Raw genomic sequence first — 26178 nt, 5'->3', positions numbered from 1 at the left:
GGTGCAGTGACTGTCTGTAGCTTTACCCCTCTTTTATTGTTGATGTATGGTTCTGTTATATCATACGTTTTATGTGTTTTTATGTGTTTCTGTGTGTTTCTATGTTTGCTGCAGCATAAATTGTCCACTCGGGACAAATAATAAATGACTTATATTGAGCGTGATGGAAAAAGAGCCGATTCTCATACCAGCAATTATGGGCCAAAGTTATATTGAAGTGATATATTACAACCTAGTCAACAAGATCATTAAATTGCTTTTACGTTTGTTATATGTCGATATGGACGAGCTTCCAATATACTTCTTGCTGTGTCTATCCATCAACAGAGTAATTATGGCACTTTGTCTACTGCTGTCAAAAGAGCTCATTTATTATCAGTGGCCATGACCAACATACAAAGCTTGAGGTGGCCCATTTATAGAAAAAGAACATAGAGAGTATTCACATCCTATGCAATAGTAATGAAGCTGTTTATGTTAAGCATGCTTGTGGACAGGCGTCTTCTCTTGTCTTGTCCGATCACTCACTGTTCAGTTGGGATTACGCAAAGAAATGGCAGTGTTGCTTTTGTCTTGTTGATGATCTGTCATTGTCCGGGCACACAGAGACAGAAGCTGTGTTGGTTTGTCAAAACAATTGGCATTTCTTCAACATGTGAAGTGAAGACAAGTAAACCAGACAGACCAGAAGAGTTCTTGTGGAAATGTCTTAGGAAATCATGACAAAAGTTCCTCCGGCGTGAGGCCAAGGAAAAATAAACACTGAAAGCCAACCCATTCTCGCTCCCTACTGGGTAAATACAACAACTTGGTCAGTGGCTCCCAGACTCTGCACCAGGCTTTTAACTAACTCTGCAAACCCATCTGCAGCAGTATTATACGCTCAGAGCAACTGCTCAACCATGCGGCTGTGAGATAGCGGGTGCGATGGGTCAAACAAACATGGGAGTTTAACCCACTGCTCGTGTCCTGTGTGAAACCAAAAGTCAACATTGACTTAATTTAACATACATACGCAGCGTGATGTAAGTTAAGTTGCGTATGTGACAAGTTAGGAGTTAGAATGTGTTGGAAAGGCTGCTGAGGTTCATTTGGTAGTCATCCCACTGCACATATGGGCTGGGTATCATCTGCCTCTAAACATTCGGATTTTGTGCTTGTCTGCCAGCATCAGGGTGACATTATATTCATAATCTCCATCATGGACTCCTGTGTGTCGGAAAGCTCCGGCCAAATGGTTCTCCTCCCAGTAGTGATGCCAGTTTCCATACTGGTCTGCACCAAATCCAAACACACTGACCTGGAGCAGACGAGAAACAAAAGCACTGTCAGAAGCCCAGTAAAGAATTATCCACACCAGCTTATTTTGTTCTATCTTCACATCTGTTCGATTCCTTTTTTTCTAAACAGATCTCAGTATTCTGAAAGTGCTGTGTACAAAATGTTTCCACTTTACTCAGGAATTTCAGTCGCTCTCGTTTGTCAAGGTCATGTCCATAATAAAGTGGTTCCACTTACTTCATCACATATGTGTATAGCGAGCAGTAAGCTGAGGAAGCCAGTGGAAGGATATCGACCGTGGCCTTCGAGCCAAGACTCATAGACGTATTTGAAAAATGTTGGACTGTAAATCAACACCTGCAAAAGAGAGTTTTTTCTTAACTTTTTTGCAAATGTTCTGATAAAAGGAGAAAAATATTTTACATTTACATAAATACAGTAGTGAAAAAAGAAACAGCAGTCAAAACCAAAGTGATCCATGGACAGCTTAAGTCTGGGACAGTTAATAATGGTTTGGGGCTGGGCTATTTGGCTCAAATTAAGGGAAATCTAAATGATATAGCAGCCGCTGCAAGATTGAAAAGTGACTAATGGTATGCCTGTATATGCTGATGGTAATGCTGATGCTAGCTCTTATGGCACTTAAAAACGGTGTGTCACTTCTGTCCACTGGCAGATGCTACTTTACCCTAGAATTCGTACTTATGATGAACCACTCTTGGTTTCTACAAGCCCAAATGTGTCCCTTTGACTAATGGCATGTTGCTGCTGTTTGACCAGCATATGGCACAATCAATAGAATATGTCACTGGTTGCTATGCAGCAACATACCACTTAAAGTGAAAAACCCATGGGGGGAAATACCGTATTTTCCGCACTATTAGGCGCACCACATTATAAGGCGCACCACATTATAAGGCGCACCTTCAATGAATGGCTTATTTGGAAACTTTTGAAAAATTTGAAGGTTTTTAGGTGCGCCTTATAGTGCGGAAAATACAGTACTCATTACTATTCATCAATACATCAATACTATTGATGTGGATGGATTTAATTGAGAAAATAGGAAAGGCATATATAAGCATTTGCTTCGGCCTTTTTAGTCAACTGTGATATGTTTAAAAGCATTGTTCTTTCATAGTTGATAATGATTACTGAATAAAAATAAACTAAACTAAACTCAGATAATTTACACAATTTACAGTATAGATACAACAGTCTAAAATACTCCATTACAAGTAAAATTCCAGCATTAAAAAAGGTTTCTCCAGTTAAAACACAAAATTATTACCTGCAAAATGTACAGAACTAAAAATAAAATGCAGAGACAATCTTTTCAGTGTGTTGTACTTTTAAAAATGTAGTGTAATGTTGTTTTATTATATATTTTATGAGCTCATAAAATGTGTTGCATGTATAATCTTTATCTAAATAGTAACAGCTAACTTAAGTTATCAATTTAATGTAGTGCAGTAAAAAGAAGATTCATCTCAATACTCCACTTAAGTACAAGAATTTGAGTATTTGTACTTACTTAGTTACTTTCCACAGCTGGCAATACCACTAAGAATGGCATCAGTATACAGTTATTATTATTATTTTTTGGGGTGATGTGTGATCTGTGTCAGTAGTTAATGCAAGGTTATGTTGTTCACATTACATACATATTCATCCAAACCTTGGATTTGATGGAAAAGGGAAGAGCTCAAACATGTCCAAACAAAAGTAAGTAATTCCATGTTTATTAATAATATAACAAAGTAAAATAAAAAATAAAACGCAGTATGAATCACCTTATCTTTATTTGCCTTGATCCTGGACATCACAGATGTGTATGTGCTGTAACACAAGAAAAATACCACAAGCTTAAAATTTGAAATGAATTAATGTCTGAAATGCTTCTGAACAAGTGTCAGGGCCCTTGCAAAATGTCGCTCAAAAAGACACATACCAACCAGGAAGTGACTTGACAAAGCAATAGAAAGAAGAGTAGAAAGAAACAACTACAAAGACAGCTGCAAATAGACACAAACAAAGATGCTAGGGGCGGCAGTAGCTCAGTCCATAGGTGACTCGGCTGGGAACGCCGGTTCGAGTCCCTGTGTGGACCATAAATGGAGTGTGGATTGGTGGCTGGAGAGGTGCCAGTTCATCTCCAAGGCACTGCCGAGGTGCTTGAATTTCCCTTGCGGGATAACAATCACAACGATTATAAAAAGGGGCAAAACAAACAGAGTAAAAAAGACTACAAATAGACACAAAATGATCAATAATAGTGATCGCATCAGAAAAAGGATCAATAACATAATAATAATATGTGTAGTGGTCACTAGTATCACATCCACAATCACAGCATGAGCATGCATGAATGTATTATCTCACTCACCTGAGGACATGTCTATGTATAAATGACCAGTATATTTCCTTATTGTTGATTACGTGTCATGAGCATGTCAACACAGTAACATATGTATCCTCACTGTCAAGTTTCTGCATTGTTCATGTCAAATGAGAGTTTGTCATTACAGTTTGGTAAAAAACCCGCCAGGTTACAATCCAGAAATGGGAGGGGCTCTTTGAATAAAGTTGTGTGCAAGCTCCTGCAAGTTTGCATATGGAAATGTTGCATTTTCCATAGGCAAAACTCGCATTCTATACCAATCCTGTGCAGACTTAGTTGAAAATGTAAAGAGACGTCATTCTATTGACTGAAATGGAAAGTTATGATTACACTGAAAGACACAATCCGGGCAAATGTTTCCAATTAACATAAGATTTATCAAGGCTATTGCCTCGGCAGCAGAGTGTCTCATTAAAATTAAATGATTATACAGACTGGTTTCATGCCGTTTGGAAATATGTGCTTCCTCAACATTTTGTGATAAATGAGAATGAAAATCGCCTTTCGTACGTCTGAAAAAAGTCCATCCTTCAATACACATAGGCGTGACATTTTTGCATAGAGAAGTGCTTAGGTTTCAGGGGTGAAAAAAGAAATAATCATCCTGTCCCTTTGCACAGTTCTGTCCTATTCTATTTCAGAGGAACATAAAAATGTAACAAAATTATTCACAACACTCAGTTAAGATCTAATGGCTGTTGAGCTAATGCTGATATTACTGCCAGTGAAGTGAAATTTAATGATGCAGAATGATTGCTTTGGCAGAGTTGGAAGACAACTGCACATTTATAGGAAACTAAAATTGTTTGGATTTACTCGTCCTTCTACCTTCTAATATGTTGGCATGTCAGAGTCATTTAATTTTATTTATTTATTTATCACGGATGTCCAGTAATCAAGCTAATGATCGCAGGACATTGAGAATGAAGCAGCTGAAGGGGAAATTTGCTGGACGATTAACAGTGGGTTTTTATCGTTGTTATGGCAATCTGACAAATAGGAATAGAGTGAGTGTTGTTATGATAATCTGGTATTTGGAGAGTGTAAATGGATTTTGGAGCATGCACGATGCATCTAATTCATTTAACATTCTAGGACATTAAGGGCTTTATCTTCTACCCGGCACAAAGTACAGTGAGCAGTACAGCGCGACTGTCATTGCTAGTTTTAGAGCTATAACTTTATTTCTATTTAAAGGGCACTTTATTCAGATAGTGAGATTAGTGATACAAGGATTGAAGTTATATCTGCGGCCCCGCAGGTAATTAATAGCGAATGGGTTACAGGTGGGCGAAATAATACATCAATAATGAGAAAAATATTAATCACATTTTTCTAAAATGTGAATAGAGCTGCTGCTCTGCTATGTGCAATTATGCATGGAAAACAGCAGCAACTGTACTGTATTTACTTTTTCAGAAGCCAAATGTTTAGTCCTGTTTCCTATTTCAAGTTTATGACTACAGTTTTTTTGCTTAAACGTCTCACGATATTTGCTGCAGTGACTTTACTGCGTTAATGAAACTGTTTAAAATCACTGAAAACAGCCTCTGATCATTAAAGAAAAAACTCCGAAATGAAATACTCTAAATATAACTGTGATTTGAGTTTGAGGTAGAGGTGGGAGTAAGAGAACCCGCTCCCTGGGTAGGTAGGTACTGTATGACAGGCTCAGTCTAAGCTAATGAAAACATAATCTGGCTTCCTGGATGTACGTACATTGCTGGGATAAAGTATTCTCCTCTCCTTCTCTTATCTCAGCTATAGCGCTGCCCAAGACAACTGTGATTGGTTTTAATGAAATACAAACACAGCACTGTGGACATAGCTCTGGCTATGCAAGACAAATTAAAACAAAATGATTCTTAGCTTCAGGTGATCATACACTAAAAACATAATTATGAATGTTATGTTCCATTTCTGCCAATAGAGACCCCTAAATCCTACACACTGGTCCTTTACAACATTGACACATTTGAAACCCAACATCAATACACACACAAAGGTTGATCCGGGCTCTAACAGCAAAATAATGAGCTGAAAGGCACTAAAGAGCTCAGTAGGGCTGAGGGGAACTGCAGAGTCGGGTGATAATTCTTTGTAGATTTGTTCCTACAAGCAACACCTTTCACATTGCACATAATCCTTTGATTTATTCTTCATAAAAACATATTGATTAGTGCAGCCTTAACATTCACTATAGTAAGTACACTTACTATTTAATGGTGCCCGTAGTCAGAGCACTAACGATCCACTGCAAGTCCAGAGTCTTGAAAGGGATCAGGACCAGACTGGTGGTGTTGTCCAGGTCTATGGCACTTTCTGGATACATGACATGATGTGTTGTTCTGGCGCCCACATCCTCCTCAAAACCAGTGGTGGGTGCCTGGTTCATTCTGCAGGAACAAAGAAGATTTTTTGGTTCTGAGCTATTTTTTCTGTTTTACCATCTCTATCCTTTCCAACACGGCTCAAATTGAGGTTTATTTCACCCACGTATGACAAAGATGGGAAACATTTGGCTTTTTGTTGTACTAATCCCCACAATCTACAAAGGGTTAGTTCTCACGAATCCCCCAAATAAGCCAAGATATGGCACTGAGACATGCAAAACTAGCCATAATCACTATTTTGAGGAATAAATATGTATATATAAAGACATATAAAGAGAGAAAAAGCACAATTTGTTCTGCTGCACCATGTCTTGGACATGCAAACAGAAATTCAGAACAATCCAATGTCCATTTACAGCTCAACAATTACCGCTTGGCAGAAAATGCATCCCTATTATTATGTCCAACAATACACACTCAGGCTGGAGCAATAATTGGCGAGAACATACTTTGACAGTTGCAGTTGGTGTCGGTCAGTGGAAGGAAGTGACATAGAGAAGAGAAAATCCGAAGATGACCCCCCATGTGAATAGCATCACCTGGTTGGGCGCTCCAGTCAAAGCAATATCACCCTCATTACTGACTCTGAGATGACAGCTATATAACAACTTGACATTTTCAGCCTGAGCCTGTCAGGACTCAAAACAACCTCCCGCAAGAAGCAATTTGTGTCCAGGCTATCTTACAGTTTATGAGAAATCTTTTGCCATTTCATGTTGCAGCATAAGATATAAAGTGACGAGGAAGATGTAACCTCGCAGGTTAAAAACAATGACCCTGACCTTACACATTTGGAAATAACTCTGTACCCAAAATAGTGTCTTGGGCAAATAAAACCAAAGAGAAATAATTGTAAACGGATATAGTTTGGGAAATATTTCATGTTTTGCTCATAGATGGTTGCCTTTTGTACTCCAGGTTAATTTTTACAGCCTTCGTATTTCATGGCCTTCGTATTTCATGACAGTTTGATGGGCAGGTTTTTTCTTAATCCTGCTAACAGATGAACAAGCGAAATCGTTTGGTCGTATTTTATCAATCAAGTCAAGTCAGCCAATTGTATCTATACGTATAGCAAATTTACCTCCAATGCAAAGGTTATGTTTTTGGTTTGTTCTGTCTGTTTGTCAACCAGATAACAGAAAAACTGCTGTCCCGATTTTCATGAAACTTGGAGGAAGGGTGGAGCATAGGCGAAAGGAAGAAACCATCAAATTATGGAGGAGATCCAAACTGCTGGGCGATTACACAAATTACATTTAACTTCCATTTACATTGGCCTTGGTGGAGTGCCCTTATAGTTGCATCTTGTCTAAGATTGTTCGACAATTTTCTACGTAAAACACCCTCTGTCCCTGGACGAGTGTTAGATAAAAAAATACTCCAGATCTCATAATTTGTCCTCAAACCTGAATTTACTTTTCTCCTGAACTTTTTCAACCTGTAAACACCCCAAATGCATATTGACTTTTGCTGTTATCAACTTTTATATTGATAGCTAGCAGCTAACACAGCAGGCCTAGCCTATTTACATATTGAGCATATATATGAAGCAACATCAACATTGAGCTGGAGGTCTGTTTCTGTTTATCTGTGAAAATACTTGGGGAGCGAAGTGCAGTGTATGGAGGCGGGGTGCAGCTGAAATTATAACTGTGTGCTTCACTGTGTGCATGTTGAGGTTTGCTGAGTGATAATGCAGCTGGTTATGCAGGGTTTGCCTTCTCTATGTATCTCAATCATTTTTAAACAGATTGTACTTCAATCTGTTCTTTGTAGTTTTTACCTGTCTGAGGGCTGAGTAGCTGCTTGTAGAGAGAGAAAAATAGACAAGCCGCGTGGCACACATGCGGTGCGCATGGCTTCAGTGACCTATGTAGCAACTTGATAATATGGATACACTCTGCTGCGGGAATTCTGCGACAACCTTGATGTGCTGCACACCCACCCATGTATTTTGGTAAAAAGTCCTATATTTACTCAACTTTTAGCTCTGTTTGGATCCACCGACTCTTGACAGGCATATTTTCAGCTCTTTAACTGTTAAATGCTCCACTGTGAGCACCATCTAGTCATTAACTTTGTTTTTCTGCTGTTTGATACTCTGCACCTATCTTATCCAGCACCTAATAAAAATAAGTTAAAAGTTTGATATGTTAACTAAATCAATCGCGCAAATTAAAAAACACATAAGACCACTTATATAAACAGGAGGGACATGATGCACAGCTGTCTTTAATGCAACATCTAACTAAAGCCATGCTACAGCCATGGAATGGTAGGAAGGCCAGTCACACCTCAGGAGAGAGGTGCTGTGTCACCAGAAATAAAGCTAATGCACCAGATGTGTCTGTGGATATTATTGACACAGCACTGATTATGATGATACTGCATTATCCACTGGATCATTCTGGGGAAAAAGGAGCTGTACAGAATAATGATGTGTCATTTTGCACGAACACATCAACACAACTGTCAGCACCGACTGTTCGGCCCGTTTTACGTCAGAGAAGGACATATGACGGAGAAAGAGCTTTTACTGGTTTACTCTACATTAGCACAAGCATCGTGTAATGGTCACTCTGTCAACTGTTCAGGAGACCAAAGCATGGCTAGGCTGGATGTTGCTTTGTTGCTTTATAGACTAAAACTGTAATGTATGGAAAAAGAGAAGTATTGGCAAGAGGTTTTATGGTGCAATATCTCAATAGCAAAGACCAGCTTTTGACAGGACTACATTGGAGAATTTCTCTCTTAATGGTAACTACAGCTGCTGGGAATTTAAGAATTGCTCATCAAATGGATCCCTGCCGTCCAGGGCAGATGAAAAAGGACGGCAGCGAGGGCAAAGGAACACCATGCCACATATCAAACGGAATAATGTGAAGAATTCATCACTTCTGCAGCACATTCAGGGATATTCCACTGTCACCACATTACTTTATGTTAGTCAATGCAGGCAATATTAGTTTTCCTTAGACAAGGCTTTAATGGAACTTTTACTGCAATCCACTGTACTTGGAACTCAGGGGAAAAAACGACCTCTGACATGAAAATTGCAACGGAGTGGTCATTCAAGTCGGAAACACAGGCAAGATCCGTTTGGCCAGAGTTGGCAGAAATAAAACACCTGATCTACTGGTCACAAGGGCGCAGATATCCTTTCAAGATTGGGGGTGGCATATATTGAGGGGAATTAATAATTTGTGTGTCAAACACTTCATTTGCTGCATTCAGGTGATTTTTTTGCACCAATTTATGGTAGAATGTATTTATGTAAAGTAATTTGTTTGTATTTATGTAAAGGAAAACAAAAGTGAAAATGAAAAATATAAAAATCAAACAATATGGCTTGAATCAACCTACTCTATGATGACTTAATTCTCAAAACATCTTTTGCTCGCGACGTTGCTTCTTTTTCCTTCTGTTTTATTTAAAACGCTGCGTATGAGGTTGCATTGTGCCCCTAGTGTTTTCTGAGGCATGAATGAATGAATGAATGAACGATTGCTTTATTTCCAACATGTGAAAAATAAATTACACTTGAAGCACTAGTCATTAAAACCCTTTGTATGTTTGAAAAGGAGCAGGAAGAAGCACTAGCTTATTAATTCCTCCCCCTTCTCCACTTAGTACCTAGTACTATAGGTTTTCTTACTTCCTGTGTATCCTGTTTTTTTTTAATACGCTCAACAAAACAAACAACAACCAACAAACAACACAATAACCGCTTTTGTAAAAATAAATAAATGACAAGTATGACAAACTGTGAGAACCCTAGTGTTTGTCATCCCCCTCTTCTTCCCTGTACCTTGTAAACACCATCCGTTTGTACCGCTGTTTGAATTTGCTCATGGTTGGACATTGTCTGAGCTCCTCCGCCGTCTGTTCCACAGTTTCATTCCGCATATTGAAATGCAGAACGCATTGTTGTGGACTTCCAGCTACTTTGTCTGTTAGGTTTTTATTTTATTACTAAACATGCTCTAAATACTGAGGGTGAACGTGTCCCCTGCGTTCTGAACTCGTGCACAGCAATGGTGGCTCACACAGCGAATCGTTTGTGTTTGAAACGCGCTACAATATTGTAGCTCCATTTCCATTCAGTTGATGTGTGCTCTATAGAAGTGTTTTTAATACCATTGCCACAGATAAATGAATGCACACAACGTTATACTGTTGGCTGGGGTTCACACTATTATGCTCGGCACTCACAATTTTGAGCTGTTGTACGTTCTTTGAATAAGGAAATGCATGCAAGACAGCTGTTTCTCTGTGGTAATTGATGTAGGTCCTCTGTAGATGCTTGTGAAGTTCAAATATTTGCCATTCAAACATCAGTCTGCTCATCTTTTCCCAAGCAGATGAACCGGGTCGCACTTAGATCAGAAGTCACGAATACCGACGAATGATCAAGTTCTGACTTGCAATGGATTGCAGCCTTAAATAAAATATTTTTCTCTCACACAACAGAAGAGAGCAGTAGACATTACTTTTTTCTTCTACTGTCTTTTTCCAAAATTGACCAAACTATATTCCATTCGACATCTTACACAGGAGCTAAAAAAATTGCTATTCTATTGCTGAAAAGCATAAAATTGTGATTCATTCACAGTCTTCGAACATTTCACAAATTATTTACCCATTTCTCATGTTACTCCAAAGCTTGTCCTGAGTTTTGGCTCTTGTCGTTACTCACGGCAGGGGTCAGTGAAAGTCTGTGAGGGCACTCGAGAAGTTAACACAGGGTAAGTGAATTCAGTGGGCGGCTCCTTCACTTAATCTTGTGGGGGCGTGCGATGTCAACTGTTCTAAGAAGGTGCATATTTCAGACTGGACTAATCAATATTCAACTTCTGCTCTAACTCCCCCCTTGGCACTGGACATTTGCACCAGATGGGCTTGAAACAATCTTGGGCAGATGTATTGAGCCTTTGAAAAACTCATCTCTCCCACAAGATGGTTTGCTCATACACACAGGAAGCTTTTTTTTGTTACCTGGAATACACAAATAGTCAGGAAACGGAATGTGAGACGAGGTAAACCTTGGAGTGGAGATATTAGGATCAATCTCTTATGCATATCAAACACCAGCTCATGTAAAGATTTGGATGTGGCTCTCTGTAATAATAGATCTGTAGAGAAAAAAAGCTTATAGGGTCTCTAATATCCTTCAAGGGAAAGCATGAAACCGGAGCAGATGGCTCATTCTCAGTGGAGGAGTGAAATTCAGAGTGGAGGTCTTTTTAACTGATGACAGATATCTTGGCTAGTGATTTGTAGCAGGGCTACACGGAGGCTACAAGTATAAAGTGCCAGTACTTTGAACATCAATCTGCTTCACTCAACATAAGTGACACTTAAAAGCTCAAATATGTGTCGGGTTGAAATGTGCAAGGGTCTACAGCATTGATTGATTGATGACTAAGATGTTTCTCCCATATGCTTTTCAGAGTTGAAGCTTCACTGCAGACAGGACTGCGTTGTTATGTTTTGACGGCGGCTCAAACAGAGATATACTTGAGACATCAGTGTGTGAACACTATGACACTCTGCATCAGATCAGATGGGCTGCACCAACAACATCAATGACTTCACTTCTGATTAAAAAAAAAGAGCATGCATTAATGAAGACATCACTGGAGAAGGTATTTTAATTGTTTATCAGATTTCACATCAATGAATCATTGCTCAGTTTAATGTCATTCTTGTGTAACAAGCTGGCGTGGGCCTCTGCAGCACCCCTGTCAGTGTAGATTATGTGCTGCTGTTGAGATTTCTATGCAACTCTGGGTTGAAAGGAAAGAAGATACCGCACACTGCTCTTGCTCAGCATAACAATTTATTGATTATATTAAGCATTCTTTTCCGTCCAAACCTTTGTCAAGCGTGATTTAAAAAATTGGTGTGGGACAATTATTCTCCAGTGTGGGTGTTAATGATTGACAGTGACAATTTTTGTTATTCATGATGGTTTGACAACATTTACTATTACAATAACCCAGAATTACTACCAGATCAAATTTGAGCAATAACAACTAAAATATAATATTTTCTTAGGTTTACATTTTCAAATTTGGCTTTCATTTTTATCTCAACGCCTCACATGAAAAGTTGCGTGCCTTTACTGTGAGGGTTCTGTGTCTTGGTGTTTTTGCCCTGCCCGTTTTTTTCCCTGCCTCTTTGTTCCTCCCCCTCTGCAGGGCTTGGCTGACGGGCTGACGAGACACACCTGCGGCCATTCAATCAGTACCACCTCTATATATACACCTGGTCTTGGCCCTTCTCTCCTGCTAGATAATTCCATCTTGTCGGTAGAGCTGGCCTTCCTCTCCTAGTGAGTTTTTGCTGCAGTCTTGCCAACTAGTGCTGATGTTTTTCTTTGTGTGCCTTTTCAGTTCTTCGTACCTCGCTGCATTGGTGGTTGAGTTCCCCCGCATGCCTTGCCAGCCACTTGTTGCTCTTACTTGTGGAGCCCCTTTGTTAAAATAAACATTTTTGACGCACCTATCTAACCTGCCTGCCTCTGCTTTAGGGTCTAGCTGTCAGTAGGCCTGTAACATTTACCTTGTGGGATTAGGACATTATCTCGGCTACAAAATCTGTACACACACACACACACACACACACACACACACACACACACACACACACACACACACACACACACACACACACACAAAACTGCCTCTGCGGCAGTTAGCGCTACAGTAGATGTCTCTAGGACGACACACAAAGACTCACAAGGTAAAAAACTATACCAACCTCGCTGTCGTGGCTGGTAATCAAGTCTTTGTTTGACACAACTGAATTTGAAAAGCGGTCAAATTTGACCTAGTCTGGCTCAACAGATATAAAGCGATGCCATTCTGACATTATGCAGTGCTGACAGAGGTGGACATCAAGTACATGGCCAGAAACAGCTGACATTGGTACAATTTGATGAAGATTTGGATCATACAATAAGGCGGTCGGCCTGGTTCTGTCAGTGAAGTGCAGGGACGTTTGCCCATCAGTTATGGCCTTTATAATATCTGCAGTGAGCTAGACTCTCATGCTCAATGTTGATCTGTTTTCTGACACGGCACTTGTCAGTGGCAGTTTATTTGCCACATCTTTTAACTGAACTAGCAACTGCCAATGACATTGACTAAACCAGTGTACCGATCTATGCTCTGTGCAAGCTTCTGTGATAACAGTTTAATACATTTCTGCAAGAGTGACATACATCTAATACAGCAAATTTTCTGTGGTTTTAGTCCAGGCTTCACTGCTAGGTCAAGGTGATCAAATTATATTATTTGTCTTTTTTTTAAAAGTCCCATCACACAGTCAACATATGTCTTTTACAATTTTTGTAGAAATGTCTTTTGAATTGAATCAGCAATTTTAGCAAGGGTAGCCATACGTGCAAATGTTCCACCAAAACAAGTTCCCAGCCGAGACTATTTCACAGAGGCACCCTCTCTGCACCCGGAGCTTAGTGCCGCCCAAGACAATTGTGATTGGTTTGAAGAAATGCAAACAAGCCAAAGCGTTTTCCCCCCATCCAAAACTGAATGTGTCTGACCAGAATCTCTTTTAGGGTGCACTCACACTGTCCATCGGTACCGTGCTCAAGCACGCTTCGCGGCTACAGTCTGGTTCGTTTGACCAGTGTGAGTACGCTTGCCGGTCGCGGCCCGGTTGAGAGAGGTAGGCTTTTGCAAAGCAAGGATGCACATGTACGGGCACAAGCGTGCGCATGTGTACAAGTACGAGCGTGAGCACTGATGGCGGTCCTGATGTCTGTTTATATGTGTCTGTTCTCCGGAGCTGGAGTGTTTACTGCAGATTTGGTCAGATGTTGTTCCCACTGACAGCTGTTTCCATTACTGAGGAAACAGTCGACCAATAGAAGTGTTGTAGGTGGGATTAAGAATGGGGACATCATCTTCCTAGATAGCTTGCTAGCTACTTAGCTACATTTGTGAAAAAAGTGACAGAAAGTGGCCACAAAAATGACAACAACAATGGATGCAGAGTTACAGGTTGTTGTAAATCAACTTACACACAAATACTCATAATCTCTAAAATGTCTCTGATTAAGATTGGGCTAAAATCTCAGATCTGTGCAGTTTTCTCTCTGAATGTCTTTTTTTTCTTCCTCTTGAAAGTTAGACTGTGATGCTGATCAATGATTAATGGCATCTTTAATGTCAGGGCTGTTTGTGTGCCAGCAGGCTGTTGGACATTTTGTCTAATTATTATTCATTTGTCCTCAAAATTCTCAAAGAACCACAGTATGCTCACAGCCCTGTGCTTTAAGGTGCAGCCAGATCACGCAGCACATAATAGCCATATAACACTTTAAAGGTCAATGGTATTTCAGTACTGTCTCATTTCTTCACATTCTCAGTAGTTCGCTGCCTTTCGTGGTACGTCTGAGTGTGTGTACATTTTCGAAATGCCTATGTGGTTCCAGCTGGCTTATAATCACGATGAGGAATGAACACTGTGCACATTTTATCAGGTAGGTGAAGCAGTGGGGGCACAATGAGGCAACAGCATCAGATGAGATGAAGTAGAGTCCCATGTGTAGTTTTAAAGCTTGAGGCATTGTAATTAACAGGGCGAATAGTGAAAATGCAATGTGGCATTCAAGGTTGTTTTGAGAGTGGTCTGGTTTGGTACTTGTCAGCTACAGATGGCTTGTAGTTGTCCTCAAACCACAGCTGACACAATCCACCCGGTTTCTAAGTGGGGACTGATAAAATACAGGTAGCCCAGGTCTGAGGACCAAGAGATCTTCACCTCGTAGGTTAATAGCAGGATGTTGCAACCAATTCTTGATCTAATAGTGAGGAGTTGGAAAGTAAAGCCCATGCTGTTTCATTAAAAGTTGAGTGTATAAGTCCGACTGCCAAGTAAGAGAGCCAATCAGGGCTTACCTTACACGGTGTTAAAGGAGCTATCGTTGTGCAAATATAGATGAAGTCTCTGTGACGTCACCTAAAGTCGCCATGGTAGTGCCTGACTCCGCCCACTCCCGACTGATCCAAACATGGGAAAGCGGTGAAGCTAATGCAGGCTGGTTAATGACAAGTGGCACCCACCTGTCACTGAATGTGACCACACCCTCAATTATGCATAACTTTAAGCCTTAATATAATTTAAACAGGTGAGTTATATAAAATTCCCTCTGTACAGTTGTCATGAATGGAGAAATTAGCTGTTATAAGTAAGCATTCACTTAACAACAATGTAAGTGGTTTATGCAATATGGCTAAACTGGGATATTGATAATAATCTGTTTTTGGACTCACTTGTAGCTACATGTTAACAAAAAAGATGGAACAATCACCAAAGCTAAACAAAAGCTATATGTCACATGTTTTACTACAAAAGTCTATTTTTTAAATTCTGTGCTTGCTAGAAATCTATCAGGCTTACCAAGCAAATCAGACAGAATTAGTGCCAGCAGTTTAAGCTAAAGCTGGATTTATAGTTGTGTATTAAGGGGGTTAAGGTATAGTCTTTCATTTCCTGCAGAAGGAATCATTCACTGTCATTTATGTTAGGATGTACTTGTTTCACTCTGTGTGGTTTGAAAAACGCACACATTACATTTGATTCTCATCACCAGCAGAAGGAAATAAAAAATAAATCCTTATCAGTGTATCCATAAAAGTATCCAAGCTATGTTTGACACTATAGACCAGTGGTTCCCTTTAGCCCACTATTTCAACCGTTTATCCAATACTTTAAGCTAACTATTTAAACCTTTCATCTAATTCTTTAAGCTAACTTTTTCCAACCATTTATCCATTAACATTACCTTTAGCTAACTATCTCAAATGTTTATCCAGTGCTTTAAGCTAACTATATCAAACATATATCGATTAACGTAACATTTCGCTAACTATTTTAACTGTTTATTCAGTGCTTTAAGCTAACTATTTCAACCATTTATCCCTTAATGTTACCTTTACCTAACTATTCCAACCGTTTAAACAATGCTTTAAGCTATTTCAACCATTTATCTAGTACTTTTGGCCATCTATTGTTATAAGTTTCTCCATCACTTTTAGCTATTTATACCATTTATTCATAAGTTTTAGCTACTTGCTTAAATTTCTGTGCTCGCATTGCTACCTTGTTTTCACACTACAGTTGACCTAATGTTAATATGTGGATATCTTTTTTTCAATCAAATCATAATTTAAATTTTTTGCAAATTAGCTACTCTACAATGTATCCACGTCCTGCCCCCTGGATACTTCAGTAGTATCCCTGAGGTACATGTAGCCTACCTCTGGTTGGGAATCACTACTATGGACTACTCAAACATCGTAATACAAATTAAAGTGTAGGTTATGTCAACTGAAAAATGATTGCAGTTAAAATTGTCATTTGAATTCATGTCAAAATATGGACATTTGATGGATGCTCTTGAGTTTCTTGGCGATACCCATTTGTATGGTTGGTACCCCAAGTTGCAATCAAGCCCCTGAATTTCATTGTTCTTTGTGTCACAATAACAAATTGGTGAACAGAGCAAAGAAAATGACTGATTGCAGAGTGGCTTCAGCCCACATGAAAATAAAGTCTTGATTGGAAATTGTAGTAATGATGGCTCGTTGAAAGCACTATTGTGCTATTCATAATAACAATTAAGTTGAATACTGCAAAACAAGCTTTTCATACATGAGCTTTGTTCAAGCTTTAGGGCACTGAAAACAAACGCAAAGTGCAGCTTATCGGTCCTTAGCCAGAGTTGTTGATGGGTATGAGGTACTTGTAAAGGAGTGTTCTGTTCATTCGTGGGCTCTCAGGAGCATAGCATTATGGTAATAACACTCTCACAGAGGAAGAAAAAAGTTAATTTTCAAAAAATCTTGTCAACAGGTTTAAAGAACACCATTACAAGACAAATTTAGCAGACAGCTAGAGCTAGAAAGCTCCTGTATTAGTTGTGTGAAAATGCAGGTTTTAAAGCCAATTTCAAACAGGGATTTAAGAGTCACAAATGTGGCGTGCCTATTACATCTGCTGCTGGCTTTGAGATCCATCTTAATGAAGTTATTTGCAAGGGCTTACATCATAGTACAGAATATAAGCTTGACTGATCCTCAATTCAGCAGAGTAAATATGAATGATGAGACAATCACACATTGAAGACAGCCTACTTCTTTTCAAATAAAATATTCTGGCGTGCCACAGAGCACACAGAAGTACTGAGAGAATGTGATTGCATATGATCAGATAGTCTGTGTTCAAAGGAGATGTGAATGATTATACAATATGAATCCTTATTTGTCTGGATTAAGCAAGACCAACATTTCATCAAAATGTATTCTGGATGGAGTGCTGCCCCTCAGCCATGTTGCACAAGTTTTGTGAAATATGTATTCCACACCTAGGTGTTATGAGTGACCTTTTGGCTCATGACTATGGCTTCCAACCAAGCATGACTCCGAATATAATGCTCAGGCTAGAATAAATAAAAAAGAAAATGGAATATTGCCATAGAATGCTCCTGCAGGAAAACTATTCTGCTAATGGCAAAGAATAACTCTTGTCTCATGCCATCCCATAATTGAATTGGTAGAGAATGGCATGCTGCTGTCGCAGCGGGGGCTGGCAAAGAAGATAAGTGTAGTAATGTGGCTTTATACAGAGGCGACATGTCACAGCAGGTTGACGAAGCCACGCTGTGATAAATTAAGAGCCATGCACGAATACTGCGTGAAATTTGCTTTCAGATATTTAAGGGGTGCTCTGGTTACTCTCTTGATAAGATCTTCGTGTCAGCCACATCATCGTGAAGCCTTTTTGCCATCAATCCAATTTTATTTTTTGTCCCATAAAATTGGTTCTCATCATCCACACCTTTATTCCATACACTCAAACTACTGTATCCAATATTAACTTGGCAACATTGCGTCGCCAGATTATGAAATTCATTCACTGTACCCTTTAAACTCTGTCCTATTGCCCTTTAAAATTCTCACAATGAAACGGAAGAAGCAGTGTCCATGGTATGAACACAACTTTCTTCTTACAATCCCACAGCAACGCTCCGCATTTAATTGTTCCAAGAATTACAGTTGTGCAATCTACTGCCCACTATATAGACTATTTCAAACATAAACTATTTCTATTTTTATAATGCTAAATGCGTCCCAGTTTATTTCTTGTTGCATTGTATGTGAATGACGTCCACTGACAGGATACAACGCCCAGGTTGTTGCCTGGCAATGGAAATCTGTTGAAAAGGTCTATAGAGTGAAATAATGGGTGTCTGTTACATGAGATGTAGTAAATGTGAGAATGAGGAAGGGATTTCCAACACACATCTAGTCTTTTGTTGAAATCGCAGAAGAATTGACATTCATAATAATTTATATAGTAAATCATTCTATTTTTGCCAGTTTTTGTAGTTTTCATCAGTTGTCAACTGTTATCTATCACTAGGTTAGTGGAAAATGCTCTGGGACTATCATGGTTCAGTCATTTTTTGACCCACTAACGCTATAGCAGTGACCACAGACTGAATATAAAAATGAACAATGTTGCTCCACTGTATCCGGCATCAATTGGCTTCACTTTTGTACAGTAAAGGCAGAGACTGACATCTTGTCATTTTGGACAGTGCAGTCAATCACAGCTGCCAATCATAACATTACACCACCTTTTTGTAGGTTCAAATAACCAATTAAAACCAAACTTATCAGAAAACCCCCCTTGAACAACCATCAGCGTGATAAGAACGACCTAATATGACCATTTTTGGAAACATTTTATGTGCTGTATCCTTTGATTGCCTAGTTTGTCCCATCCACTGATATGGAGGGGCGGAGTTTATAACCAATACTGCAGCCAGCCCACAGGTGCAAGATGTTTTGGCTTCACTTTCATGGAGCTGTCAGGCCGTCCATCTTTTTATACAGCTGTAACGTACATTAACCTTACTGACGTGCTTACTATATACATATAAAACATATAATCAATCAGTTGAAAAAGACTCAGCATTAAAACTTTCACATTATTGTTGATATTATTATTGGGAATGAAAAATGTAATGTAATGTAATGTTCATTTCACCCTAATTCACTTTGTCAAAGGTTAATCAGTTCATCATGTTTTACTGTGAAAAATAAGCCTGTCAATGAATTTGCTTTAATGAAAGTAGGACTCACTGTCTACAATATATACTGTATATATCTATATCTATACATATATATATATATATATATATATATATATATATATATATATATATATTCTTTATGGAGTTTATATGTATATACTGTACACAGATGTATACAGTATATACATATAAACTCCATATAGAATCTCTGGAAATTCCTTAGTAACAAAGTGATGTCTAAGAAACCCACTACAGTTACTGAACTGTGGAAGAGACTGAAGAAGAATGGACCAAGATCAAACCAGAGCAGTGTGAGACACTAGTGATGTCCTGTGGGCACAGATGTGCCATTCAAAGCTGTGGCCTCTACTCTTCCTGTTCATTTTTTAATCCTATAGAAGAAAACATTGTTGAAACCTTCTCTTCTGACACAGTGGTTACTGTTCTCTAATTTTGATCACTGTTTTATTTCTCAAAATAGAGGTTTTTGTTGAAGTGCCTTGGTTATTTAAAAAAAACTTGCTAGTACAGCAGTGGTATAGACACAGCGGTTACTCTGTCAAATTCTGAACAATGAAAAAATAACAGTATTTCAGAATAAATAAAGTAATAAGGATTTATGCTCTAATTATGATCTCCAGTGTAGACACATACAAATATTATGGAAATGTAAATAATTGCCAGACTAGCACATTCCCTCTCTTTGTTGTTTTTGTCTTCTCCATTAAATTGCATTATTGAATTCTAATAGGTTTCTGCCTTATTCATGCTATATTTACACTCAATTATAATTTTGTTAAGCCCCTCAACTTGAAGTTGCACTTCCCATTACACTTAATGGATCAGGATGCAAGACAACCATCTGCTGGGCCACATTGTTTGTTGTTTGGTCCAAATTGTTCTTCCTTATCTTAACTGTGTGTCTGAGCTACAGGAGAGATGAAGTGTGATTCCACTACCGCTGTGTCTTCAACACCATAAAGTTGGCTGCATTTTTACATTTACTAGATAAAAGCATCGACCCCGTGTCCAAAATGTGCTTTTTATCAGCGATCGAATACAAACTGGGAATGGTTATGGTGTGTCCTTTTAAGTTTCCCTATGATAAGATGTCCAAAAAATGCCCATCAATTATTATTTCTTTTAAGAACAAGCACATGATTAAAATCACATTTTCATAACTAGAATGACTTATTAGTGCTTCAAACAGAATGTGCTTAAAAAATATAATTATTCAAAATCCATTTATAACACAAATTTATATTACCCCTGCAATCTGCTGAGCAAACCCGAGGCTTTAACCGATGGGCCAGTGCAGTTTAATATTCATAATGGTCTAAATTGGAGGCTTTAGAGGATCTGGGCAAATTGCATTATGGGTATTTGAAAGGCATTGGTTTACAGTCTCTGTTCACACTTACTGGACTGTGTTCCCATAGAGTATCATTTCTGAGCTGATATCCTATCGGTGTCATTGATTTGTTACATTTAGTTTGCTCACAATGAGTATCTTCTATCATTGACATCATCCATTCCGATCAGAAAATCCTATGATACTGATTCTACTTTGTATCTCTAGCATATGAGACTGTGACTGTGTAGACTGCACTCTTTGGGAATGTGCATATTCTGTCCCTGCAGATGAGTAGTTATTCAGACAAAACCTACAAAAACAACAACCGAGGCTCAAATCTGTGAATTGTCCAGTCTGGAGATGTGGCATGAACATTGAACTGAAGTCTGAGCGATGTTTGTTTGCCCTTTGACGCCCTAATCAGTTGAATTTTATCATAAAGCCAACAGTTCTGCAGCAGAGAGCACCCCCACGACCCCTCCAGAAAAATCTCCTTGTCTTGTTTTCCATCTTTTCCAATTCATTCTCTGCAGAGCTGCAATCGGTGTGACAGATTACAGGGAGCGACAGACTCCTCTCTTGTTCCCTGACGCCCTAAGGCAGCGGCTGAACATTTGAATACTGATACTCGATTGTTTCCATCCGCTGCATTGTTAAGATGATTTCATCTCATTTTTATCGAGTGCATAACACAGATGTGTGCAGTAAAATCTCCATCCACACCTCGGTGCTGAGTGTGTGCTAAGTTGTAAGAAACTGAAATGATCCTACAAACAAAAAAGCTGTTAAATAAGTAGAACTGACAAAAACCATATCATAGTCAAAAGTGTGTGAGAGCGCTAATCTCAAAATCACACCCAAGACTGAGGTGCTAACTGACCTTATGATGAAATCACTGGAGTCGATGAGGCCGCCGTACTGTGTCCCCTTCAGGTTACCAGAGTTCCCCACCACGGCGCAGGTCCTGCAGCGTTCGGGGCTGGTGTCCATGTAGAGCACCTCATCAGGGATGACTTGGAAGAGCTCCTCCACCACTTCGCTGAAGTTGGCCGGCTGCCTCTCAGACTGCAACCACTGGTGACAAGTAAGAGAGACAGACCTCAGAGGAAGCCATAGTTTCGGGGACACTTTAAGTTGAAGTGATTGAACAAGGGCACTGGAGCTCCAGACACCGAGCACATTTCTGAAATAACCTCAGGGGCGGCTTAGTTCCGTCTGCAGGGGCTCTTTTGGCCTGGCCTTCTTCTGGTGGCTTTGAACTCGGAGAGACAGCAAATAAAGGCAGGAATGTGTGTGCACTGTATTCTCTATATATTGTGCTGTGGCAGCTGGAAACACTGAAAGGATACAGAATGTTATGCAATATCGCATGTGCTTTAGTGGCTGTTGCTTTACAAATTACAGTGGAGGCCTTGCCAATACAATTCTGGGGGAAACCATTTAACACGTTTTCATTTGGAAATTCAAATTAATCGCAAGACTAAAATGTACTTCCGATAAAAAAAACAAATTTCACAACATACTGTATATTAGACATACAGTCGTTTCTCCCTAATTAGAAGCTGCCCTTTACAGAAATAACATTTAGCCATGTCACATGTAGGCTTTGACATCTCATTGGAAGAAAGGGCCCAGGTACGACTGGAGGTCATGCCCTTGCCTTGCAGCAGCTCAGCCTGAAACATCTGGCTGGGCTACCGTTGATACGTGACACTCGCCTAATCAAGCTCCCTGTGAGAAGCATTTCCTGAAATGAGTACTGACAGCAGGCAACCTTGCAGTAATTTTTCTATTCTTGCCTCTAATTGGACATGGTGTGAGGTGAATATTGGAATGTTTTAAGCACCGGGTGCCTTCCAGATAAAAGGATAATTGTTTGGCATAAATTTTGTGAATAGGCTTTTCTAATTTAGAGAGCAGCACTCTAATAATGGTATGTACAGAAAGTACGATTATGATAGAATAGAATTTAAATTAATTAATTAGTTATATAGCTGACTCAAATTCAAATTCAAACTCAAACAAGAAAGCCTCCATAAAACACTCCATCAACAACTATCATATCTAATAAGTAAATTCAATTAAATTAAATTTTCATGTTTGGTGTGTTTTATGCTCCCTGAGGATGGCTGGACAAATGCAAGTAACATTACATCCATTAAGATATTTCCGGTGGAGCGAGTTTGATTTGAGGAAGTATACGTGCTACACTAACAGTAAATTCTTGTGTCAGTCACTTCGAATCCAAGTTTTTTTTCCCCTGGAGCAGCCATTTAACACTGACACTCAGCAATCATACTGGTGACAAAATCCATCATGGAAGAGGCAGAGATAACAATTCCTCCACTGACTGCAACGTGAGTACACAAGTACAAACTAGATTAGAATTTATAGATAGAAATGAGTATGGAGCAGGGAATTTGGTCTATATACTGTACATCTTTGCAATAACTTGCAAATGAAAGGCTAAAAAAGTATTAACATTGTTAACACTAGTTAACATGTTCTATCATTTTTGTTAAATTCACACAATCTTGTTGTCACCATGAGGTTAAAAGGCAAACAGCGGAGACTCCATGAAGTTGCCATCTGTGCCTGGGCAGTAAAAAATCCCATAAAACCACAACTTATCATTTTCATATTTCTGTTTTTGGATGAATTAAAGACACAACGTGTTAACAAGGGAGCTTTAGATGTGCTTCTAGATAAGCCAGTGAGCTTTGGGTAGAGCCAGGCTAGCTGTTTCCCCGGCTTTCTGCTGCTTCTTTATGCTAAGTTAAGCTAATCGCTTGCTGGATCGAGCTCCATATTTAGCATATATATTGATCTTCTAATTCAAATCTCTGCAGGGGAGATGCTGATTTGGAAATGTGACGAAACTAGTGACCAGAGGTGTGTTTGTCCTGATACATGATGCCATAGACTGTATATAAAGATGGACAGCTTGACAGCTCCCCAAAGGTGAAGCCAAAGTGTATACCTACTGGCTGGCTGCAGTCAGATCACTAGTGCGCTAGTCTGGCTCACTGGATGTACAGAGCGGGTATAACAGCTGACATGTCAGGCGTTAAACCCGCTCCTTCCCCTATCTATCTGTTTTGCAAGGGCACAGTTGTTGAGCCCGGGGCTTAGCGTTGCCCAAGAGCGTTATGATGTATGTTCAAGATCTCAGTTTTCTGCTAAGTTGGGTTTTAATCAGTTATTTGATGCTGTAAAAATAGGGTGAAACGTCATGCTTGACAGCTGTTATTGACTCTTAATTCAGTCCAGCAGGTATATGGGCAGGACGTCAATGATGCAGCTCCACAACCTGAACACTGCTATGTCTTTCCGTTTGAACTGGGAAGTTACCAGTCATAAATTTCAACTGGAATGACCCCTGAAGTAAGATTTCTGACTCGGAAAGTTGGGAGAACCTTACCAGCCCTGACCCTCAAAATCCTCATTTGTGTCTCCATCAGTCATTCACACAGTACTGTCAGACTGTACTGTAGAATCTGTACTGTTATTAACCAGTATTGCTAACAAATCCCACTGTGAAATAAACGTTTTTCCGACTTGTTGTACTAGAACATGGTCATCTCAGTTTTGAGGTCACTCCCGGCTCTAGTTTCAGGCTTCCAACTTCTGAGATAAAAGGAACGCAGTATCTGATTCCAAATGAAGTCACCCGTTTATATACTGCCTATGTATGATGCTAGTCAGGAACAAGTATTTTACATGGGAATGGTAGAGCTGATTTAAAAAATATGCATGGAATAGCTGAATACAATAACAAGCTCTAATCATATGAAACCCAGAGGACATGACAACATGTTTGTGGCCACTTTACGTATTATTGAACATTAATGATGAGATAAGTTTGTTGACGGCTAGACTTTTCCATAGTAGTCACGCAGTTGGGAACTGTATTGAAAACAAATTCATGAAAGCAGTGGGATATTTGCATAACATTTGCAGCGTATTTGCATTATTAATGGAGGAACAATTCAGATTGCAGCGTGTGACTCGTTATGGTATCACCTGTAAAGCTATAACTTAAATTATGATAGGACATCTCTTTGTCTATAGATATGGAGATGATGGTGAGAGTAAACAGCAATTTCAACATCCACCATCTCACTTCTTAAATGTGAACAACTTGTGCGTGGGAGTTTGCTTCACAACTTGATCCTGGTGAAGATCCCTTGGATTTGAAACAATCAATGTGGCAAAAAACAAACACTTCTTAGGAGCATTACAGCAGCGTGTGATCTCAGATCTTTATTCATGATCTTTCTTTTCAGCTCTTAGAAGCTAAATGTGCATGTTTTTTTCTGTGTTTTTTTTTCAATCCAACACAAATCCCCTGTAGTCATCCTCTGAATCTTACCTGCCACCATTTAAAGGTTTCATCAGAGAGGCCGCTGTTCTCCCTGGTCATCAGAGGATGGACGGACTGGTTGAAGCGCTCAGCAAACCAGGGGTCGTCCTCCAGCTCCGTCATGCACTGTTGGCAGGCACATAGACCTTTGGAGAACAAGTTATCCGACAGGCGAAAGGCGTGCTTGAAGAAGTAGAGCGAAGGGTCCCGGAACGTGTAACTGAACAGGACGGTTGTGAATGTAATGACGCAAAAAAGCAGAGTAAAAGTCCGAATTTTCCTCTGCTTGAGTAGAGGCATGTCGTCACAGTCAAAATCCTTTAGGGTGGGTTTCAAATACGTATATCACTGATGTCCAATGAGCATGTTGTTATTTTTCAGACAACAACAGGATTGGGTTCATGAATGTCCATAATAAAATTCAGCGATATGGTTTCTCTGAAGAAGGTAAATCCACTGATTCTGCCAGCTCGACGGTTCCTGGTTAATCAGATGCAGCCAGTTTTACTGTGTGCTCAGATGTTGACTTTGTCAGGTGAGTGACTGATGTGTCATCCATTATTTAATGATCCACCTGGAAGGCAAATAAAAGGACATTTTTGTCACACATACAAGAAAATAAATCAGCCGGTGGGGGTTTCATACTGTTTAACCTGAAATACCCAAGATAGTGTTAATTCTGCACGGCGCAGTATTGTAATTTTATAGTATTAACAGTTCCCATATAAAACTGTGCTTATGTAACATCGCACTACTATTTTCTGTGCATGACTGAAGAAAGTGTGGCATTTACAATGCATTGTTAATTGCTCCTTTTTTCTGTTCAATGTCAAATTACACAGGGTGTGTCGCAGTCTCACAGCTCTTAGAAACATCATCAAACACCAAAAATGACTCAATTGATTGTAAAGTAATTACACTTTCACTGGAACCTTGAACAAGCAGGCAACTACCCTCCCGTTCCTCTGATAAGGACATGTCAATAACCGGAAACAGCATTTGTTAACTGAGATGAAATGAAAGTCCATATGCACTGACAGACTGGGATAAAACCACACCGAGTCATTGATCTATTGTCACCTTCACAAATTCTTATTCATTCTACTGAGTGCACATTAGGGAAACAGTTTGCAGTCAATTTACTTTTTCTTGCTTGTATCACTTATTTATCTATTTACATATTTTTTATCACCAGTGGGTAATATAATTTAAACTGGTGACTGGGGGGTGCTTCTGTAGTTGCGATGGGGATGT

The 26178-nt window shown here is 39.4% G+C and overlaps 1 protein-coding gene across 1 annotated transcript; it reads right to left on the bottom strand.

Annotated features, from left to right (window-relative positions):
* Positions 1-1001: 1001 nt before the first annotated feature.
* On the bottom strand, positions 1002-25224 carry LOC310956107 (CMP-N-acetylneuraminate-beta-galactosamide-alpha-2,3-sialyltransferase 1-like; the record flags this gene model as incomplete). Its single annotated transcript, XM_083926236.1, has 6 exons — positions 1002-1300; positions 1519-1638; positions 3075-3120; positions 5899-6078; positions 21442-21635; positions 24934-25224. 6 exons carry the CDS (start codon positions 25222-25224, stop codon positions 1127-1129), a joined length of 1005 nt encoding a protein of 334 aa, XP_083782362.1. The 3' UTR covers positions 1002-1126.
* Between the last annotated feature and the right edge of the window lie 954 nt (positions 25225-26178).

This window comes from Echiichthys vipera (assembly GCF_963691815.1).
Source record: "Echiichthys vipera genome assembly, chromosome: 13".
NCBI classification, from domain to species: domain Eukaryota; kingdom Metazoa; phylum Chordata; class Actinopteri; order Perciformes; family Trachinidae; genus Echiichthys; species Echiichthys vipera.
The sequence above is the reverse complement of the archived record's forward strand: the minus strand, read 5'-3'. Positions and strand labels throughout refer to the sequence as shown.